General features: G+C 38.6%; 1 protein-coding gene across 1 annotated transcript; it reads left to right on the top strand.

Moving 5' to 3' along the window:
* The first annotated feature begins 5,577 nt into the window (after positions 1–5,577).
* On the top strand, positions 5,578–18,350 carry FAM89A (family with sequence similarity 89 member A). Its single transcript, XM_026705161.2, has 2 exons — positions 5,578–6,081; positions 16,379–18,350. Exons 1-2 carry the CDS (start codon positions 5,794–5,796, stop codon positions 16,535–16,537), a joined length of 447 nt encoding a protein of 148 aa, XP_026560946.1. The 5' UTR covers positions 5,578–5,793; the 3' UTR covers positions 16,538–18,350.
* Positions 18,351–23,479: the final 5,129 nt, after the last annotated feature.

Genomic DNA, 23,479 nt, shown 5'->3' with positions numbered 1-23,479 from the left:
GTCCAGGCTGCATTCACAAAAATGGTGGTGCTTTGCAAAACTTACCTTAAATGGTTCCAGCAAAGGAGTGGGGGAACTATCACAAAAAAAGGGCTGGGTTTAAAAATAACCATTGTGTTTTGAGTCCTTATACTTTGTAAAAAAAAGTTAGCTGAGAAAATAGCAAATTGCTGATCAGGGATTCAGCAACTGTCATAAATAAATGAGCTCAAAATTTCCGTTGCTCCGTTTCGCTCTGTTTTATGGCTTTTCTTGCCTTAGTTGTTAAGTGAATCACTGCAGGTGTTAAGTTAGTCACATTAAGTGAACCTAGTTTCCCCATCGACCTCGCTTGTCAGATGGTTGCAAAAGGGATTACATGACTCCAGGACACAACTGTCGTATCTATGAGTCAGTTGCCAAGAGTTTGAATGTTGATCGCATGACCACGGGGATATTGCAATGGTTGTAAGTGTGAAAAATAGTCATAAGTCTCTCTTCTCAGGGTTGTTGTAACTTTGAATGGTCACTAAATGAACGGTTGTAAATCAAGGATTACCTGTACATGCTGATTACCAAGCACCCAAATTCTGATCACGCAACTGCAGGAATGCCAGCCATGGTTGCAAGTGTGACAACCAGTCATGTCACTTTTTAAAATTGCCTTTGTAACTTTGATTTCGCTGAAGAAATAGTGATTCAGTCACTACCTGAAGCTCCATTTTTGGAGAGTGAGGAGGGAGTTGTGGTGGCATCGATGGAGAAAGGAGAACTATTCTTGCAAGCAGAAACTCCTGGCAGTTTATTTATTATATCTGATAATTAATCCCGAATCATTCGTATTACTTCCTTCACATTCCTTCACCTCTTTCCCCCTTTTTTTTATACCAGTGTATTTCTAGAGTTCTAGATGTTTGTTAGCCTACCTCCAGAAGGCCAGCTGTGCTGAAATAAAAATAAAACAGCCTTCACCCATTGCTGATGTTTATGCTTTTTTTCAGACTAGAAGATAGGTTTCCTGGAGTTGTATCTGTTTCCTTTTAGAAGGTACCTAAGTTCATTATGTGACATCCAAACACTGTTTCCTTTGCTTCCTTTGATGGACACTGATACTGCTTCCTATGAATGACTTCATCCCATCATCATTTCTGGTAGGAGTAGCTTTCTGAATTAAATCAGATTTGGTTCCTGCTAGAGTAAAACTATCCAGGCAACTTTCACTTATTAAAAATGGGTGTCTTGCCTGTAAGTATGAATATTACTATCAATAAACCACAGTAATCTGTAATTAAAGCCAGAAAGTTTACAAGCAAAGAAGCAGATGAAAGCAATTTTAGGTCATTTGTAAATAACTTCTTCCACAAGTTGAGAGAAAGAGTTGCAGATGTTTACCAATCTCCCTTTGTTTTTGTTTTTAAGCATTTCTTTAAATACGTTTTTATTTCTGCAAATTCAGGTACTCACTAATCTGTTGCATTTGAGTACAAATGCTAGGACAGTATTTACTATTTACTATTTTTTTAATTTAGTAAAAACATGTATTGTCTCACATGCCATGCATCTCCAAGCATTGAAGCAAGCTTTTGTGGCTATTAAAATACCATAAAACTTATAAAACTGTAAGAACTGTAACGTCTATAAACAGCACCATATGCAGTGAAACAATACCTAAATTAAATTACAAATATATTTCAATGCACCCACCCACCCTTCCCCACCTACTTTTTTTTCTAAGAAAATGCTGCATGTTTATAACACTTTATTTCTGGTCTTGCTCAAAACTATGAGTTAACTTTGTCCATGTTGAAATACTTTGGGAGATTTAAAAATATGCTATGTCCTTTTCAGTACAGGTAATCCTCGACTGATAAGCACAACTGAGCCCCAAATTTCTGTTATTAAATGGGACGGTTGTTAAGTGAGTTTTGCCCCATTTTAGGACTTTTTTTTGCCACAGTTATTAAGCGAATCACTGCAGTTGTTAAGTTAGTAACATGTTTGTTAAGTGAACCTGGCTTCCGCCATTGACTTTGTTTATCAGGTCACAAAAAGGTGATCACATGACCCAGGGAAACTGCAACCGTCATAAATATGAGTCAGTTACCAAGCATCTGAATTTTTGATCACGTGACTATGGGGAAGCTGCAATGTATAAAAAACGTTCATAAGCTACTTTTTGCAGCGCCATTGCAACCTCAAACGGTTGTTAAACAAATTGTTACGGACTACCTGTATTGCTTTCCCCTTACTCAGTTTTGTCAGCTGATTTAGCTTGAAAGTACTGCATATAAATATAATCAATGTTTTATTTCAGCTTTAAGCCAGGGGTGTCCAACCTTGGCAACTTTAAGACTTGTGGACTTCAACTCCCAGAATTCCTCAGCCAGCTTTGCTAGCTGAGGAATTCTGGGAGTTGAAGTCCACAAGTCTTAAAGTTGCCAAGGTTGGACACCCCTGGCTTAAAGCATCTCATGCAGCTTTATTTTCTACTCCTATTTGTTGTGACCTAATCTGTGGTCACAAACCTCACTGTTTTCTCCAAATGCCCCACTTACATTTCTCCCTTTTAATGTAATAACCTTGCTGCATGAGGGTGTTTCTTCTACCACAGGGGTGTCAAACATGTGTCATCACAGTGTCATCACAGGATGTATCGTGACTTTTTCCTCCCTTCGCTAAATCGGGCGTTGGTGTGGCCAGGGTGTGGGAGGAATTTCTTCAGGATTTTGATGGAGTGCGTCAGGGTAGGCTGCAGGCTATTGGAGGGACTGTATAATAAAAGTCAAGGCATTTGTATTTACCACATACACACATACAGACTCCCACCTCTAAATAAATGGAAGAGCATCACCCCCCACTCATTACGATTTCAATCAAATTCTTCTATATGTATTAGCAAATTCTGGGAATTAATTTGGTTCAAAAAGTACTGTGGCTCTTTCTTTGTGTCTAGAATATCCCATCATTTAACCACATTGGAGGGCCTTGAATTCTGGAACTACCATATATATGAGGGAGAAAATAATGTCCTGCTGTGTAATGCTGCTCCTACATTTTTCCTGGGATAAACTACCTTACTCTGTTTTTTTTTCTTCTTTTGTCCAACTTTCTTCAGCATGACATCATATTTTCAATGCAGGGACTTGAAGAGTTCTATGCTTGCACCAAACATTTTTTCCATCCGTCCACCCATCCATCTATCTATATCTATTTCTATCATTTTATTATTCCGTTTTTTAAAATAAGTCTGTGAACAAACAGATTTAGACTCTCTTCCTTTTTTAAGGCAAAATGGAAGCCAGGTGGAAATATGCAGTGATTGGCATCTGGTGGAGCCAACATAGACTTACCTTTTTTGACTGCATGGACAAATGGCTATTATCTTGACCGCTCTTTATATGTAATATATCTTTGCTAATCAAATGCAAATTTATGTATTTATTTCATTTACATGAAATGCCTCATCCTCAAAGCTCTAAGCTGCTAAAAATTTGATCATAAAATGAAAGCTTCCAAAACAAACAAACAAAAAAAGAAAATACTTCAAACATACATCAATATACAAATTAAAAGATAAAATTGGGAATGACAAAAGCTGAACCCCATTTCCAATCAAAGCATTCCCTTATCTTAACAGGTTTCCCAACATTACTTTAGCAACATGTTTTGAATAAATTGTGCTATTTGATACATTTATGAAATTACTTGCTTATGGGGAGTTAAATAATTCCTCCATTCATGCTTACTTCAATGAAAGACCTAATAGTAGGCCTTAACTCCAGTTAGTGTAAATAAGATGGTACCTTCAAAAGTAAAAATGTAATTTTAAAGACTCTTGGGTGGAAGCATCTAGCCAACCTTCTGGCTTCACTTCACAAGCAGAGGTCTGAGTTAATACTGGATTGAGAGATCACCAGGGAATCGCAGTCTGTAGCCTCGACTAGGAAATAATTTTTAAAAACATACAGTTCTGGATGACGTGAGTGGCAAGCCACTTCCATAGCATCATTATGAAGAGCAATATGCATCCATATAGTCCAGCTGAGGGAATCTTTACGTACTTAGAAATAAGCACCACTGCATTTGGCCTACTGTTAGGTCAGTATACATAGGCCACATTCAGATATTTCGCTAGGTCCAATCAAAGTTGGTATAATATTGCCATTTGATTTCTCCTGCCAGAGGAAGCTCCTAAAATCCAAGAAGGTCCTGTATGCATCTGTTTTGCCCATCACATTCAGTCCACAAAGCAATCTACACCTAATGACCACCTTGAATAAGATCAGGATTGGGCAGTTGGATTGCGATACCTGTCATTCATTATCCCTGGCTCTCTCTGTGTGTGTATATGTGTATGTGTATACACACACACGCATACACATAAGCTAATCCTCTTAATTTGCATATTTTGTATTTTCAGAATTGCCTATTCACAAAAATTTATTTGTAATCCCAAACTCAATGTTTGCGCTGCTTTTACGATTATTCATGGACATCTGCAAAAGAGGAAAACCTTTGGGTTGTCTGATGCACACATTCCCAGCTGAGGTCGAACAAAGCGATGCTCTGCCTTGTTCCAGCTCTTCTCCCGTAAACAAGTGTCATATGTTTCCCCAAGGAGCCATGATTCAGTATTCGCTAATACAGTGTTTGTGTCATCTTTCTAAAACCTCACTGCCATGAATATCTTGAAGCTGTTGTATTTGCGTCCATCTTTCAGTTAGTTTAAATGCCTGGCAATTTTCCAAACGAGTCCTGCAGTTTGCTTGGCAAGATTTCAGATTGCTCTTGCCTGCTTCCTAGGGCAGAGACAGAGTGACTGGCCCAAGGCCACCCAGCTGAGTTTGCAGCCTTTTAACCCCTACCCCAATCTAACTCTCTCTTACAATTATTGCAGTGGTTCCTTATTTCTCCAAGTTGGAAAAACGGAGAGGAGTTTTGGAAAAGAATCCAGGCTCCAGATTTTCTCCCCATACAGCCAAAAACCAGGTGACAGATGGATTGCTGGGAGAAAGTCTAGCTACACCGTCGCTGAAGAGTCGACACGGACTGGAAGGCACGTACAGATAGCCCTCGAGTTACAGCAGTTCATTTAGTGACCGTTTGAAGTTACAATGGCACTGAAAAACGTGACTTATGGCCATGTTGCAGTTACAACTTTTGCAGCATCCCCATGATCATGTGATCAAAATTCAGATGCTTGGCAACTGGTTCATACTTATGACCCTTGGCAGCGTTCCCATCCCCCCAGGGGTCATGTGATCACTTTTTTTTTTTTGCAACCTTCTGACTTTGTAAAGCCAATGAGGAAGCCAAATTCACTTCACTTATCAACTGCAGCGACTCCTTAACAACTGGCAAGAAGTGTCATAAAACTGGAGAACACTCACTTTAATTCCTACTCAGCCTAAATGTTGGGCTCAGTTGTGGCCGTAAGTCGAGGACTGCCGATTATCTGTTTCAGTTCTTTGAACGACGCGCTGCCTCGCTGACTTTGCTGGGTGGAACTCACAGGAGGACAGCTGAGGGGACAGTCCCATTTCACGCCTTCCATTTCGGCCGCTCCTCCTTCCCGACTGCTCTCTTGCTCGCTCGCTCGCTCTTCGTTTCCTTTCAGGGCCGGTCCTGAAAGCGAAGGCCCGGAGAGGGCGGGGCGGGCTGAGGCGAGGCCGGCCAAAGGGGGCGGGCCCGAGCCGGACAGAAAGAGCCTTTTTTTTTTTTCTCAATGCAGGCTGGAGGAGAGGCGGCGCGGCGTTGTTTTGTCGCCGCGGATTAAGTCGCTTTGCCTTCCAGCCGACGTTCCCTCCGAGCACCATGAGCGCGCCGGGGCTGCCTTGGAGCATCGACAGCGGCGGGTCGGGGCTGCCTCCGCTGCCCAAGAGCCTGAGCGGCTTATTGAATTCTTCTTCCAGCGGAGGCGCCCCTGGCGGAGCCGGGGGGCGCTGGAGGGACCTGGAGCGACTCTACGCGCAGAAGTCTCGCATTCAGGACGAGCTGAGCCGGAGAGGTAGCGGCGGCGGCGGCGGCGGGGGGCGAGGATCTCCTCGCCCGCCCAAGCCCCCTAACCTCGACGCCGCCTTGGCCCTGCTCCGTAAAGAGATGGTGAGTAGGCGGCGGCGCGGGCTGCCAAGACCGCCCCGGGAGCTGCTGGAGCGCACCGCCGCGAAGAAGCGGTGCATTCCTGGGTCAGAAAAAAAAACAGTGTCCTTGGAACATTTTTGGATCTTTTTTCGCCCCCTTCCCCTTCTCTGGGTGCTTTCACGAAATGCTGTGCACCGAAACTCCCCCGGGTCGAGCCAGGATTTAATTTATTCCCCCGGGCAATGCCAGCCTTGGTTTTTAGCGAGTGAGGAGCGAGGAGAAGAAAATCTGGGCGATTCAGCCTCTTTTTCGGACGGCTCCCGGGAGGGCAGCCCAGGCATATTCGCGGCTGGCACCTAGAAAGTGTCGCCGGCGTGAAACGCGTGGCCGAATAAACAAGTCGGTTGCAACTTGTCTCCCAAAACTTAAAAAAAAGCAGCAAAAAAACCCCAAACCAATCGCTACATCTCAAGCGTGTATCTAAACACGTTAGAAACTGTTCTCCAACCCCGGGCTCTCCGATGTTATATTCCTGGCTTGCAATTTTTAATTTTTAAGCCAGAGGGTGAGTTGCTTGGAAACTTTTGTGGGAGTTTCAAGGCGCAGCTTCCCTGAAAGTGAGATGCTTCGTGAAATTTTAAGTCAGTCTAGGAAAAACCTCCCCGGTTATAATGCTGCAGTTTGCATATTGGGCAGCATAGAAGGGGTGGGACGTTGCAAGCTCCAGCCACGTTTCTTCAAGTTTACGTTGGCACAGGAGTTTGAGGAAGGGAGGGAGATACATTACAAGACAGGCTGCCTCAGAATTTACTCAGAAAGGAGATGAAGCCCCTTTCATTCTTTAAATGTATTACAGGATATGAATATTCAATGGATTTTGACAATAGCCAGCCCTGTTTTCTATTGAAATAATTTAACTAGACGGTGTCCTGATTGTAGTTCTTCTCCCACAGGGTTAGATTCGTTTCTACTTTACTGTCTTCTAAAACTCTTATTTAAGATCCTTTTTTATTTTATTATTATAAATAACTCAAGATGTCAAACACAGCTACTACTCCTTTCTTCTCCTATTTTCACCCCCGCCTCCCAAAACCCTATGAGTAGTAACTTAGGCTGAGAGAAAGAATGATTGGCTCAAAGTCACCCAGCTGGTTTTCATAGCTAAAACTCAATGGAACTAAGAAAATGTAGATTCTTGGTTTTTAGCCTGGTACTTTAATCATTAGAGCAACCTGGCTCTTTTAAATCAAATTTGTTGAGCTTGTTAGTGTTAATCTTGGATGTGATAGGCTTTGCTTTTACTTCTTTTTCCCCCATCTCTAAGATGGAAATGATTATAAACTACTTTAGAGCAGTCAGTTCCTGGCTGGAGAATTATAGGAGTTAAAGTCCACCCATTTTAAAATTCCTACAGCTATGAAACGCTGCTTTAGAGCAAAGAAACAAAAAGACTCTAAACTTTTGAAAAGCAAAAGTTACTTAAACAACATTAACAATTATGGTCAGATTGGAAAATTACTTGGCTGTGCAGAAAGAGTTTAATTGTTCTGTGAAGTTAAAAAAGAACACGTTAAATTAACTTGAATATCCCATCAGAAATCATTTTAACAAATCACCCTTCGGATATATAAGAGTCTTGGCAGGAGAACAGAAGCTGCTGCTGGAAAAACCAAAGCCAAAGTCTCCTTGAGTTTGTGTAACTGGTTGTACTATTCTCTGGCCTGTGGTAGTTACTTAGGTAGTTATTATCACCTCTAAAAACAAACCAGGGAAGTGAATGTAATGTTCTGCCTACAGTTCAAAGAAAGTAAAAACCTAATGCAAGAATCTCAGCAGGATGGACAATCTTAGGTTTCTGATGTAGTCTAAAAGATGTTTGGACAAGACATCCTTTCATTTTGACTCCCTGGATTTTTTCCCCTCCCATTCTCCAACATTCTTATTCTTTTTTCTAAATAGGAAACATGAAGCTAAATAGGAAATTTGAAAGCTCCTTTTCCTCCTAAAACAAAGGAATGTAATTTTATCTATCGGTTCCTCTAGGAATTCTGTTCCAATTGGAATTCACTTTTCATCTTGTCTTCTTCCTTAATGGCATTTGTTTCTTATTGTGCATAGACAATCTGTCTTTACTCTCTTCAGATTTTGAATTAGAATTATTTTATTTTTCTTTGGAAAATGGAATGTGGCTTCAGATCTTTGGTTCTGCCTTTTCAAGTGTATATTGGCATTTGCTTTATGCAGGAATGGTCTGTCCCTGGGCTGAATGCCGGCTCCTGACAGCTGTAAATTAACATTGGTTTTCAAACAAGCAGTCAGTTTACAGACTAAAATATTAAGGAGTATGCCATATTTCAGAACAAATACATAATGAAAGACATGACTAATTGACTTAATTCTGAATCACAATCCTGCCTTTCCATTTGGCTGAAACTGTACCTCAATAACAATGAATTGCTCTATTGTCATGGAAAAAAAACTTCAACATTCTAGTCTAAAACTTTTTCTGTGTTTTAAATGTGTGGCTTTAACAAAAGGGAAGTTCCAAAGCAAACAAGTTTTCCATTTAAAGTGAAGTGTAATAAGATTTAATTATTAGGTACCTGTACTTAAAGCCTTTGTGTTGGATCTATGACATGAAATTCCTAAAGGCAACAGTGATTTATTCCTGACTGGCACACCTCTGATTAAGCAGTCTTTTTTCTTAGTCATTATAAACTGCTTCCCATAGACAGATATATGTCCCTACATAAATATGCACCATTCATTATATTAAATCTAGCTAGCTCAAAATGCGATTAAAAGGCATTATCTCTTTGTAATATTTGTGGTGTGGTGCTGTCAGCCCAGAAATGAAAGCTTCTGGAAATATAATCTGAATGCATCATGATGTAGTGGAATGAAAGAAGTGACAGATACGTACCTAATACGTACTTTCTCTGTAGAAAAATTCACCCTCATAACAAGTCTATCAAAACTCGTCAGTCAAGGTCAGCGTACTGATGGCTTCGTCAATTTTAGCATAATAGGAGAAACATGCCTTGGAATTCACACTGCTTGTTATACCCAAACAGTAATTGACATAAACCAGCTTTATGTCCAGCAGAAGCTGATGATACCATAGGATTCCTGCAAGTGTGGCTCTGAGCCACATCGCCCTTATATCATACCCACAGTCTGCAGCCAACTTGCTTTGAAACAGGAAAACTATACAGGACAGAAAGGATGGGCATTTCCAGGTGATAACCCAGTCTCACTTAAGATAAGGTATGAATGAAGACCCTATGACATTCCATGGGTGGAAGATCACATCCAGTGCTTTCCAAGAAGGAAATGCCTTTTTTATATGGCAGGGGACTTGGAACAACACAAGACAAATCCTAACTTTGGTTTGTTAAAAAAAAACAAAAGCAAAACACACCAATTCTCTGATTTCTCTACCAACTCAGCAAGAAGGGCCACTAAGATGGAAGAGGGAAAAAAAGAACTGGAGTTGGGAGAAGCAAAGTCCCATTATGAGGAAATTCAGAATTATGGCACTAGCATCCAGAGGGGGAGGGGGCAAGAAAAAAGTCAGAGAAGACAACCTACAAGTCAGATGCAGAGCAGATATTCCATGATACGTGATGGCTACTTCATATGAAATAGCTGATAAGTAAACTATCACTTTTTACAGAAGATTGTAAAAGCTGTAAATTATGTGGCCCAGGCCCTTAAATATATGTATAGTTCAGTTCTTATCCAATATCTGAATGCCACCAAAAGTCACATGTACAAGAATTATAAGCCCCCTAGGCAGGGGTCCCCAACTCCCGGTCTGTGGACCTGCAGCAGTCTGTCGCATGTCAGCAACTGGGCTGCGCAAACAAGCAAAGCCCCATCTGCGGGATGCAGGCAGCATGCAAACCATGCTCCCTCTGTCTGTAGAAAAACCTTTCTTCACTGAACCAGTCCCTGGTGCCCAAAAGACTGGGGGCCACTGCCCTAGGGAGAATGCGTTGTAGGAGGAGAAACATGTTGGTGATTTTACCTCAGTTTAACTACTCCATGCATCAGGTGAAGTGAACTACAGTTCACATATGCTTAGGCCTTTCAATAAAATGTAGTATTCTGAAAATCAGAATAATCAAATCAGACTCCTTCTGATTTCAAGAAATGCAGTTTTTCTCTTGGGATATGTTGAGATGCCACTCAGTATTACCCACCTACTAAGTAGATGGGGGCATCTAGAAAAAGTGCCAATTTTCTTCATTTCCCACTTAGAGAAAAGGAGTTAAAATTTTGCCTTGGGATGTTTGTTTCTGGACTCCCTCAGCAAAAGTGATGCATTCAGATAAAGATTTCAGATATAAACATAGAAATTTATATAGTTAATTATGGGTAGTGGGAACTTCCAGGGAATCTGTTATTTCTGAAACATGCTTCTTTGTACCAAGTATCCTTTCCGAAGAAAATCATCCTACATATGTGAAAATTTCTGAATATAATATGCTGTAATATTTAAGACAGATTTTTTTTTGCAGGAGACTAGAAAGTTGAATGTAAAATAACATGGGGCATAATGGGAAAATTTGCCTTGATGTATAAATGAAGAGTGCTACCAGGAAAATTCAATAAAAACCCAAAGTTTAAAGTAAATGTCTTCTTTCAAAAATTGAAAAGACAACTCTACATATGGGCATAATTGGATAGACAATAGCAAAATCAAATTGATTTATGTATGTGCAAGCAAAAGTGGGAAAGCTCTATTCAAACAGAGAGAAAAAAGACCTGGTATTGACTATGGCTTAAGATCATGCAGTCCTTCTTGCAAATCTATACATAAATAAATCCACTGAAGAAGAATAGACCCTCAGCAATATGTGGGGAAGATGACGAATAATGTGAATTGATTACAGGTAGTCCTCAATGTAGGACCATTTGTTTGGTGATTGTTTGAAATGGCACTAAAAAAAAGTGACTTATTATCAGTCCTTGCACTTATGACTGTTGCAGCACCCCATGGTCATATGATCAAATTTGGGACACTTGGCAACCAGCATCTATTTATGATGGTTGTGGCATCCCAGGGTCCCAGTCGCTATCTGTGAACTTTTCAGTCAACTTCCAACATGCTAAATCAAGGGGAAGCTGGATTTGCTTAACAACCGTGTGATTTACTTGCACTGCACTTGAACAACTGCAGTGATTTGCTTAACTGTATAACTGTAGCAAAAGGTAATAAAATTGGCAACTGCCTTTTCTTAGCAACAGAAATTCTGGTCCCAATTGTGATCGTAAATCAATCAGATCTGACAAAGTGCCCAAATAATTATAGACTGAAATTAATCTGATATTGAAGATGAAGCAAACATATATATTGAAAATAGCTGAAGAAAGATAAACAGCCATTAGAAAATATTGCTAACAACTAAGTGGAAGAAGTTCACAAATATTAGTATAATTATTTACAACAGGGGTGTCAAACTCATGTCATCCCATTGTCGCTAAACCAGGGGTGGGCGTGGCCAGCGCATGATGCATATGGCCCACAGGCCGTGACTTTGACACCCCTAATTTATAATCTTATAAGATGATGGAGCTTATGCTACCTGTGGTTTTTAAACAGATATCCAAAACAGCAATAACCAAGGAACTGGAAATAACTTATATTCCACTAACCAAAAAGATTAGTGCTAAATAATGCTCTATTTAATATTACACTTACATCAATGCTAGTAAGACAGTATTGTACTTAAGGTGTTGCCATCCAGATTTTAATCATACAGAGAATGACAATTACATGATGGATTCAAAATAGGCAAGTGAGATCATATTGCTAATATCCAGTGAATAATGGGAAAGGGAATTTCAAAAATATGTCTGTTTTATTTAGGATTTTTGTTTTTGTAGATTCTATTCTAACTGCTTCCTGATCATCTTTGATAGGCAGTTGAGGTGGCTGAATTTACCATGTTGTTAAGAGTATCCACAAGAGCACTTGTGCATTTGGTAAATGGCCTATTAAAGATGATCAGGAAACACAGTTACAATAGAATACAGGTAGTGCTCAGGTTATGATGCAATTGGGACTGGAATTTCTGTCACTAAGTGATGCAATCCTAAAGCGTGATGACACATGGTCACATTGCTTATCAACAGCAATCTCAGCTGTCCCTGTTGCCATTGTTAAGTGAGGATTGCAGATCATTAAGCAAGCACCTCACATGACCTCAACATGGGAAGTGATACCAAAACTGCTCCAAGCAAGCAGGCTGTTGGGCAAAGCTGGGAGTTGGTAGGCAAGAGCCACAGTTGAATGCTACAGAGTGCGGGCAAGTGGGTGCTGTGAGTGGACACTGCAGAGCACAAGATCCCCATGCCACCCAGCGGTTCCTTGGAAGAAAAAGCAGTGGGAATGGGAGTGACTTGCAAACTCTTGCCCGCTTCCCCATTGAATCTGCTTGTTGTGGTGCTGGCAGGGAAGGCCAGAAATGGTGATCAGGTGACCAAAGAACACTGCAATTGTTTTAATTATGAGACAGTTGATTGTGGGAACACTGATGGCTACAACTTCTAGAACTGATTGTAAGTCGTCCCCCTCTCCCCCCCCCCAGCATTCTCATAAAAACTATGATAAATCTGGAAAAATATTGAAGTGCAGACATCCTGACTTCCAAAGTATTTTTTGACAGGGCTACAGCGTTAACGTACAGTTGTGAAAGTGGGATAATCAGAAAGCCTGAATAAAGGTAAATTGAAGACTATGAATTGTGCTTCTGGAGAAGATAAGGTAGCTGATAGCTGCAAGAAGGGGAAAAATAATTCAATCTTAGATGAACTTAAGCTAGACTGCATAACAAAAACATTAGGCTAAAACTTACATACTTCGAACATGCAAGAATAAATTCAAGAGTATTTGGAGAAGATCCAGTTGCTCGGAAAAATCAGCCTTTGAAAAGGCTAACAGCAGATAAGGTGGAGAGATGTTATCATTGATGACACAAGCATGACCACACAAAAGTTTGAAGAGCTCAAGTTATGGAATGAATAACAAAAGGCAACTGGATAACAGCCAATTGTTTTGTACTACAAATACCTTAGTCAGGTACTCTGCAAATTGCAGTCCAAAGCAACTGGAATAAATAAATTGCTTATCATGGAAGATATATTACTCAACAGAGTTTTACGTTGTGCTGGAGATACAATTTTTTACTGGCAGCAATTAAAGCCAAAAACACATATTTGTGTTTTCTATTCCTTCTCAATGCAGTCACTGAAGCTATTTGTTCAGATGCTAATTACTCCCAAAACAAATAGTCATTTTTAACAAGCCCTGGAAAAAGAATGGGATTGATTGAGATGAGCTAAGAAAAAGAAAGCTAAGCTTTCTTTTCCTCATAACTTTGTCCTGATTTTAGTGGAGAGGTGGGGAAGTTTGTGATATTATTGCTACTATTTTAAATAGCGGGCATATCACACAGCATGCAAATGGACTTCCCCTCAGAATCTTGATTTTAGTGTGTACACAGGATGAAGAAATTTATACAAACAGTGATTGGGCAATATAAATATATAAAACCACATAAATATAATAAGAATAACAAAGATATGTATAGGGGATCTGGAGTTTGGTTGTGTGATTTATGTATAATAATAAATAATGATTGTATCTTAGGGATGAGAAACTAATTAGATAGAAGTATTATTGTATCTGTAGTTGTATCTTTTGGATATTTTTCTTGCCATCAAAAAGGTCCTGTATTATTTAAATTACTTCTAGCATATATATGTCTTCTGTCCATTTCAAAAACTTGTTTACTGGGATACATTTTCTCTCTGCTTTGCCTAATGTATACCTGTCTACATTATGATAAGTTTTACTACAGCAAGACCAGACTTTCAGGTTAATTTTAGCATTGCCTTGTAATTATTTATTTTAATTAATAAATGAAGTCATATTTTGGTTCACCTAAAAGCAGGAAAACAGTGGTAATACCTGGAAGCAGTGTAACACTGCTTTATTTGGGGTTTTTTTTTGCAAGGAAAATAATCTTGGAATCTGCAGCGTGTAAATTTAAATACAATAGAGAAGTATTCTGTTTTCTTCCTCTTTGCTTCAGAAGTTTGTAAAGATGAGCAGTTGCCTAAAAGGCAGGGGAGAATGGGATATATTGAACATTCTCCCTTATCTTTCCTCTCATTACAGTTCATAGCTAGTCCTAATTTGGCCTGAGAAATCACCTAAATGTGAGAAATATTTTAGAAATTGGAACATAAACAAGCATTGTAGAAAGCCACTTTATCAAGCGGAGTGCTCTTTAAGGATCAAGCTAAACTGCACTGGATTTGCTATAGCAATTATATTGATTTTATCAAAAATGGATTGGATTTTATCATTGTCACTTCCATTTTTATTTCCTCAAGTTCTTATTTTTTATTTATTTATGTTTTGTTTTTTAACCCTGCCTTTATTATTTTTATAAATAAGTCAAGGTGGTGAACATATCTAATACTCCTTCCTTCTATTTTCCCCATAACAACCACCCTGTGAGGGTAGCTTGGCTGAGATGATTGGCCCAAAGTCACCAAGCTAAGGTTTCATGGATAAGGCAGAACTAGAACTCACAATCTCCTAGTTTTTAGCCTGGTGCCTTAATCACTACTAGACCAAATTTGGTTCCCTTTAGATTTTTCCCCAAAACATCTCTTGCTTTCTGCACAAAGTTCAATCTGACTCTTTGTCTTTAAAAGTAAAAATCAGCCCTTTCAACTTACCTCATTTAACTGGAATGTTGTTCTGTTTAAATTTATCAGAAAAATAATCTTTTCACTTACATAGTATTCTTACTGGAATTTTCTTAAGTACGATTTCATTTGCATTATCAATCTGCAATATAGTATTAAAATATTGCCGTAAAATATGATCTCTGATCTTATTCCTGGCAGAGTGTGCACAAAGATGCCCCTTTGAACAATTCATAATTTTGCAAAACTTATATTAATCTTACAAAACTTATCAGTCTCTGGGTCAATATTATCTTCCTCCCAATCCAGGAAATTAGACAGATTTAACAATCTTTTTTCTGATATCTTCTCCATGGCCTTCTGGAATTGCTCTAAATCTTAAATAAAGTTATTTTTTTCTCTCCGTTCTCTCCAATAATGCCAAATCCTTTCCCATCTCTCTATTTATAATTTATGCTTTATTTCCCAAAACTTCCACTTGATTTAGTTCTTCGAATCTTTTATTTCCCCAAAGATTCTTTAATCTTAACTTCTTGTTTTACATCTTTTTTTATTCCTGGAAATCCTTCTTCCATTTGATATTGGCAATCATTACAATCATCTTCTTGCCAATTTCCTCAAAACATTTTCTGCAATAAATCTGGTGAAACGTCCTTCTCTGTAAATTGTTCTAGTGAACCTTCCCCATCTTTCTCCTAAATTGACAGCTTTTCTTATGGTTGCCTTTATGAGAAAATAAGTCAGTTACATTTGTAAAAGTAAAGGGCAGGTTTCTCCTCCCCACCCCATTTTGCTTTTCTCTGTCTTTAGTATTTTAGTTTCAATTACACTCCATAGCTATAATTACAATTTAGCTCATATTATTATTTTCTTGTTCAGTAAAATCTACCAGTTACCTACCTACTGTTACCGAGTTACCTATTTACACTCAGGGCTTTTGCACCAGAGACAAATTCTCTGTGTGTCTAATCACACTTGGCCAATAAAGTTATTCTATCCTATCCTACCCTACCCTACCCTACCCTATCCTATCCTATCCTATCCTATCCTACACCTATTCTATCTCTATCCCTATCCCACTCCACTCTCCTTAAACAATCTTCATTCTCATGTCTTGTCTATTACTCTAATTAATTTTGCTATTTTGAAGGCTCTTTCATCTGAATTTTAAAAACAAAACAAAACACTGACCCCTTTATCCATTTAAAAGTTTCTTGGGTCAAAATGTTACTTTTTAATGTTTACATTAAAGCCCTTCAAAGTAGCTTCCCCCCCCTCTGCTTAATTTCAGAAAGAAGGTGCTTGCTTTGATTTTCATTCCTGTTTGGAGTATCTGTCTTTAGTTGTGAATGGGTTAAATCCAAAAGTATTTAAGAAAGTGAAGCTTTGGCCAGTCAAAAATGTCTGGCAAATGTCCAAATACCATAGTTCAGTCTTCCTATATAATTGACAGGCATACTGTTTTTCTTAATATTGGGTGGTGTTTTTTTTTGAGGATGATAAAATCATTGTGGTAGGAAAAATATGGACAGGCCAACATCTTATAAATAAAATCAAGCATAATATTAACATGTGTTTTCTTTCTTACTAGGTTGGCCTCCGGCAGCTGGATATGTCATTACTGTGTCAACTCTACTCTCTTTATGAGTCAATTCAGGAATATAAAGGTGCCTGCCAAGCAGTATCAAGTGCAGACTGTGCATATGCACTGGAAAATGGCTTTTTTGATGAGGAAGAGGAATTTTTTTAAAAAGAATATATCTTAGGAAAGTCTTTTTTTTGGAGTGCAGCTGGAGTTGGCAGTTAAGAAATGAGCAGTGTTAATTGGAACTCAAAGTACATTCTTCCTTCTGCTCAAGAAGAATTGCTCCATTTATTTCTGGCATGCTGTTTAACCCAGGTTACACATTATGTAAATTCTGCGCTAGGAAAGTTAATGTGCAATGAATTTTGAAGCCTCCCAAAGCATGCTTGACAGGTCATGTCAGTGTAATTTGTGCACAGGGTGTTTCTAGATGGCAGATGTTGAAAACTTATCTTTTTATAAGCAGAACTGTGTCACTGTACATGAAATCTGCGTCATCTCAAATATTCTGACATGTAAAGTGTAGTTATATAGTTTGTGTGTTTGTAATCACTGAATAGATCTCATTAACATCACCTTTTTAAAGCCTCTGATATGAGGGATTGGAATTTTTCCTGTTCTATATACCATAAAGGATCAATTCTGTAACATCACAACAGTTTTAACTACTTCTAAAGTTTTTACTTGGATCGTTGATCCAGTTCCCTTTTTTTCTTGCTAATGTCAGAATGATTTTTATTTAAAGCAAGGTAGTAAAATTGTGTAACCCTTCCTATATTTTTTCTCAAATGCAATAAGAACAAATCAAAGCAGTTCATTGTACATCTTGCAGCTTCATTAGTTTCCATAACTGCAATTTAGTTGTTCGTTATCAAGTTAGTAATTTAAGTTTAACATACATGGATTAGCAGCATCATTTGTAATACTAAAATGTTTGGAAGACAAAATGGTCAATTTGTTTCTTACAGTCCAAAAAGACCTTAATGTATATGTTATTATATACACTTTTGTTTTTTGTACTATAACAAATGAACGTTTAAACTGGAACTGTAATTTGTTTAGCTTTTTCATGACATGTAATTTAGCGCTTGGAGGTAGCCAAGGAAACTTGCATGGCTGCCTTGGTGGACTAAAGTGAATTCAGAAACCCACAGCCTACCTCACATGAAGAAGTTTATAGCAGAAGACGAAAACCTCTGGACTGGTCTTGGGCATAATGGTCAGGACCTGATTGGTTTCAGCTTCCTGGAATACTTTCATAAATTATATATGCATCAGGAAAATCTTTTGCTATGTAGGAATGTGACATCATGTAAATAACTGATTTGTTTTCACGTGGAATACCTATTTTAAGATCTGAAACATTTTCAACCTCAAAGGAGAAAAGTGAGATGACAAATAATAAGCATGTTAACTTTGTGTCCAAAGGGAACAACAAAATGTGTAAAAAGGACAATCACTTTCATACACTTATTATAGCAGCTTCTATAATCTATTGTGTTGTTGTAGTTTACAATATATCCATCCATATTATGTGATCTTGCCAGTTCTGTCACCAAATACTTCTGTTCTCCTGCCCCATTAAAAGAGATCTCTGCTTTCAAAATCTAAAGAGTCCAACTGAACAAACAAATAATCTCACAAACAAATAATCGGGGAAATGGATGGCATATTAAACACATAAATAAAGAATAACAGCCTAGCAAGCAGCCCAATCACCTCTTTTTGGAACTTTTTTTTTACTAGCCTTATTTTTTGTGCTGATAAGACTCTTTCAATAACATTGGGGAAATTGGAGACTACACCCTTGTTGACGAAATCAATTATTTATTTAGCGTATGATGGTTGAAATAAATGATACACTGGTTTTCTAGATTTAACTATGGGCTGGCTTCCATTAAAAGTAGGGCAAAACATATCCAATTTAGACTGAATCCAACTAATGTAATAAGGATTCGAATAAACATGTTATCCTCCAGAGACTGGTGAATTGTAATCCTTATCATGTTCAGTATTGAGAATGTTGGGCTAGTTTGCTGGAAAGTATAGATCTGCAACGTGTGACAGGCTGTGTTTCTACCCGGGCAAATATGTTGTGTTCTCGTGGCCTTGATTCATGACATGTTTCCAGATTGATAAAAGAGTTCAGAGACTCCTCATTTAGGTTCCTTTGTTACCAATGAAATATCGCAGTTCTTGGTCCATAAGACAACAGTTATAAAGTTTCCACACCAATGCTTAAGAGGGAGAATGGTTCATTGACAGAATTCTTGTAACCCTGTCTTGTTCTATCCAGTAATTCTTGGTAAAGAATTTGAGAATTGCACATGGAGAAAAAAAATCACTTGATTTTGGCAGATGCCACCAAGTCTGATATAAAGCTGTTTTTAAGGAGCAATTATGCCAGCTACACTGACTTAAAAGGGCTGACAATGTCTTCATTTGTTAGAATGGTTATCCCAGCTTAACTACTCTGCATACATATTCTAGAAAGTTTGGTCAATTAGTCAAGGGCCTGGGAATTCTGGGAACTTGTTTCAGCAAATGGTGATGCCACATTGGGAAGGTAGTGTCAGAACAACACAAAAGACATCATGTTTTAGGAGTTGCTCAGCCATTGCATAAAAGATGTGCACAAATGAGGCTTAAGAGAAGAATGGCAATGTAGTAATTCTACAAGAGCTGCTTGTTCTGTCACAACTAAAGGGGGATGTGAAGTGTAGAGGATACCTTAAAAATCATGGATACAGATTCTAATACTGTAGTCTCAAATGCTGAAGCTTGTTTAATGTCTTTGCTGGTATTTGGCTGCTGCAGTTGTTAAGTGAATCATTAGTAATATGGTTGTTAAATGATTTAGCTTCGCCACTCACTTTGCTTGTCAGAAGGTCACAAAAGGTGATCACATGAACTCAGGACCCACAAAAACACATGCCCGTTGCCAAGCACCCAAAATCTGATCTTGTAATTACAGGGTAAATAGAATGGAATAGAACAGAACAGAATAACATTTGGAAGTGCCTTGGAAGTCTTTTAGTCCAACTCCCTGCTTAGGCAGGAAACCCTATAGCATTTCAGACAAATGGTTATCCAATCTCTTCTTCAAAACCTCCAGCGCTGGAGCATTTACAACTTCTGAAGGCAAATTGTTCCACTGATTAATTGTTCTAACTGTCAGGAAATTTCTCCTTAATTCTAAGTTGCCTTGATTAGTTTCCACCCATTGCTTCTTGTCCTGCCCTCAGGTGCTTTGGAGAATAGCTTGACTCCTTCTTCTTTGTGGCAGCCCCTGAGATATTGGAACACTGCTATCATGTCACCCCTAGTCCTTCTTTTCATTAGATTAGACATACCCAGTTCCTTTCTTTGTATGTTTTAACCTCCAGTCTCCTAATCATCTTTGTTGCTCTTTTCTGCGCTCTTTCTAGAGTCTCAACATCTTTTTTTATATCGTAGCGACCAAAACTGAGTGCAGTATTCCAAATGTGGCCTTACCAAGGCATTATTAAAGTGGTATTAACACTTCACATGATCTTGATTCTATCCCTCTGTTTATGCAGCCTAGGACTGTGTTGGCTTTTTTGGCAGCTGCAGCACAACAGCAGTTGTGTGAAAAATGTCATGTCACTTTTTTCAGTGCCACTGTAACTCTGAATGATCACTAAATGAATGGTTGTAAGTTGAGGACTACCTGTATTAGTTATAGTCCAACAGACACGTTCAAATCTGAAGTGTCATTGCAAGAAATGGTAACATCAGAACCAGGATTTTAAAATTACAGACTGCAATAGACTTACAGTCTAAAGGGGAAAATATGATTGCTGAACGTATGTATTTTGTTACATGTTCCTTTAATAATATTATTGTAGGAAATTAAAATGACAGGAAATCCGTATCCTATTCTTTGAACTTTGCGGAAAGTTCACTGTACATCTGAAAGAATTCTTGAAAAGCTGTATTAGCCCTTCCTGTGCCCATATCTCCAACACAAAAGCAACTACAACTTCCTGACTGTATGAAATCCAAAAAGGAAAAGAACTATAGCCTAACCTTGGTATCCAGACAGCTGATTTAAAATGACAGACTACGGAATAATCCCCAGTCCAATGGGCTGTATGCACTATTTCAAATTTATGTTATTTGATTACTTATTTCCGGCTCTCCCAACTTTTAAAGAAATGACAGTGCAAAATGCACATATCTGAAACAATGCATATTCTAATTCAACTTTCACAAAAAGAAGAAAGATCAAATTTAGATAAAATTCTCTATAACCATACTTGAAAAGAAGGGCTTGCTCAGGGCAGGGCTGTTTTGTAAGCCTTCCAGCAGGAAGTTTCTGATGTATGGGCTGTCCTCCTTCTTTATGTGTGATGAACCACTAGGATAATAGAACCTGAATCCCTTCTGTTTGCTTTGGGACTCACGACAGGAAGAATATGGCTGCCTAAATCAAGTGTGGTACTGATGTTTGTGATGAGCTGATCTCTTCTGGCCTGTCTTATGGAAGGAGGAATTTGGGGGAAGTGCTCTTTTCAATCTGAGTCCATTATTTCTCTCGTTTGGACGTTTGTCAGCATGGCAGTCACCACAATATCTAACTGGTTGAGATCAATCAGCTGTTTGTGAATTTACATATATGGTATTTCTTTCTGAATAAAGGATGCAATGGTTATTCTGTAGGCAATTCTCAATCCACTGGACTCAAAGCTAGCAAGTACAATAGATTATTTACAGAGGTACACAGATTTCAATAATTAAATATTGTAAATATTTAACTGACCACAAGGTAGGGTGCTGTAGTTAAAAAGGTAGTCTAGGACCAGTCCTTTTGATGGTGGATCTTTTGATAAAGGCCTTTAGAATCATCTATTTAATTTGGCCTTTTACTGTACTATATTCTCATCAAGGCCAATAAATACTGTCAAGTACTTTGTCATGTCCTAAAGTGTTGTTGAAAACAAATTCTCATTGTTCATTCCTCTTTTGCCAGCAATAGTAAAACTAAACATCCTATTGCATACAATGAGAGAAAATACACTTAAACCAACTGGGCACTACAGTAGAACAAACAAATCCACAGGTCTCCCCAATACAATCACATCCTCTTTGGGGAATTTCCAAAGTTGGAGATTCCTATTCCCAGAAAATGATGGCCCTGAGTAGGAAGGAAGAGAGGGAATCCCCTTTGTAATCCATCCTCTATGTTAATCTGACTAATACAGTAAACTGTTATCTATCCAATTTTCAATGCTTGAATTCAATAAATATACATATTTAAACCTTTATCCCAATCAGATTTTAGGCCAGCTATTCATACTCAGCAGTCTTGGACCAGCTAGTGACTTATTTGTTGCCAAATAGAGAAAGAGTAGTTTTTCCTCTTGATGATCTGTCGGCTTATCTATAAAATGTAAATTCTGCTGCTAGGAACACATTCCTATGAAGCTACTCAAAGTTCAGATTGCTCAACATGTTGTCTGGTATTATTTCTACAGACATCTGGCATTCTTTTCCAATTCAAAAAAGAAAAAAAGAAAAGAAAAGAATCTCAGGAAAGGCAAGGAAATGGCTTCCTGCTGCGAAATATCCCTTACTTGTCCAAAAAAATAAATAAAAAAAAATCTAGCCATCTTATGTTAGTATTTTAAAATTTAGTCCAGATTTCTTCGGGGTGAGCCCTACCATATTTGAATACTATAAAGGAATACAAATCTGATTTTAATCTACATGCATGGGTTTGTTTGGTTTTTTGCATTTTCTGATATAAAAAAAAAACAGTACAGAGAAACAGAACATAGAATTTCATTCCATTATAATAACTTTTCTGATAAACTGAGAGTTTGTATCATCTCTTCCTCCTCCACTCTCCATAATTCCTTAGTCTGAAATCTTGTATATTTTCCTTAGGGTCACTCCATTAAGAAAGACAGTTTGATGTAATAGTTTAAGGCATAAGGCTAGATAGTGGAGAACTGAATTCTAGTTCCATCTTGGTTATGAAGCCAGCTGAGTAACCTCGAGCCAGACACACTCTCTCAGCTCCAGAAGGAGGCAATGGCAAACCACTTCTGAAATCCTGGTTATGAAAACTGAAGGGACTTATTTAGGCAGTCACCAGAAGTAACAATTCCTCAAAGGCACCAAACTACAACGATACCAACCACCCAGCAACCATTAAACACAGTTTTCTTTTTGAATAATATAGGTTTGTATTGTTACATTAAGAGCAATACAGGAAACTACAGGAAACAGCTGCAGGGCATCCCAAAGAGGCAGTTTATGTGGGGCCTGTTGGCCTGTGAATAAGAGCAATAGCACTTGGACACATATACTGCTCCATAGTGCTTTACAATAGTCTCTGAGCATTTACAAATGTCAGCATATTTTCCCCAACACTCTGGGTTCTCATTTTATCCACCTCAGAAGGATAAAATGGTGAGTCAACCTTGAGTTGGTCAGGATCATGCCCCTGGCTGTGGGAGGAGTTAGCCTGCAATCCTGAATTTTAACCACTTGCATCACCATGGCACCATGGATAAAGCATCAAGATGGACATTTCACTGATTTAATTATCAACATCTAGAAAATGCAGACACTTTGCCTCTTTAACTCTGACTGTTCTAACTTTGGCTTAGGATTTTGCCTCTTTACTCCTCCATTTCTCCAGAGCACTGAGAAAGTAACAGGAAGAAGTACAATCCCTTACGTTATGTTAAGCTCAAGGCAATGAGATCCTGAATAGACAGGGTAAAAAAGGTGAAGGCAGAAAAGGTTATATAGCATGCCATTCCTGTACAGGTTATATACATGTACTTTGATCCTTTAATCATTACAATTCACTGACTTGGTAAGACCAACTGCCAATTCTCAAAATAGCTCTTGCCTTCTGTATAGTAGCTTAGAGGGGCCATGGTGGTGCAGTGGTTAGAATGCAATACTACAGCTACTTCTGCTAACTACTGGCAGCCTGCAATTTGGCAGTTCGAATTTCACCAGGCTGACCCATCCTTTCATCCTTCTGAAGTCGGTAAAATGAGGACCCAGATTGTTTGGGGCAATATGCTGACTCTGTAAACCGCTTAGAGAGGGCTGTAAAGCACTATA

Source organism: Pseudonaja textilis, chromosome 1 (genome assembly GCF_049901715.1).
Source record: "Pseudonaja textilis isolate UNSWEBS1 chromosome 1, rPseTex1.2, whole genome shotgun sequence".
Classification (NCBI taxonomy): Eukaryota; Metazoa; Chordata; class Lepidosauria; order Squamata; family Elapidae; genus Pseudonaja; species Pseudonaja textilis.
This window is presented reverse-complemented; position numbering and strand designations above follow the sequence as displayed.

Excerpts from the sequence above, each read along its gene's own strand:
- FAM89A (XM_026705161.2), top strand. The coding sequence starts at position 5,794 with ATGAGCGCGCCGGGGCTGCCTTGGAGCATCGACAGCGGCGGGTCGGGG. Across the intron at positions 6,082-16,378 it reads CCCTGCTCCGTAAAGAGATG|GTTGGCCTCCGGCAGCTGGA; the intron begins GTGAGTAGGCGG and ends CTTTCTTACTAG.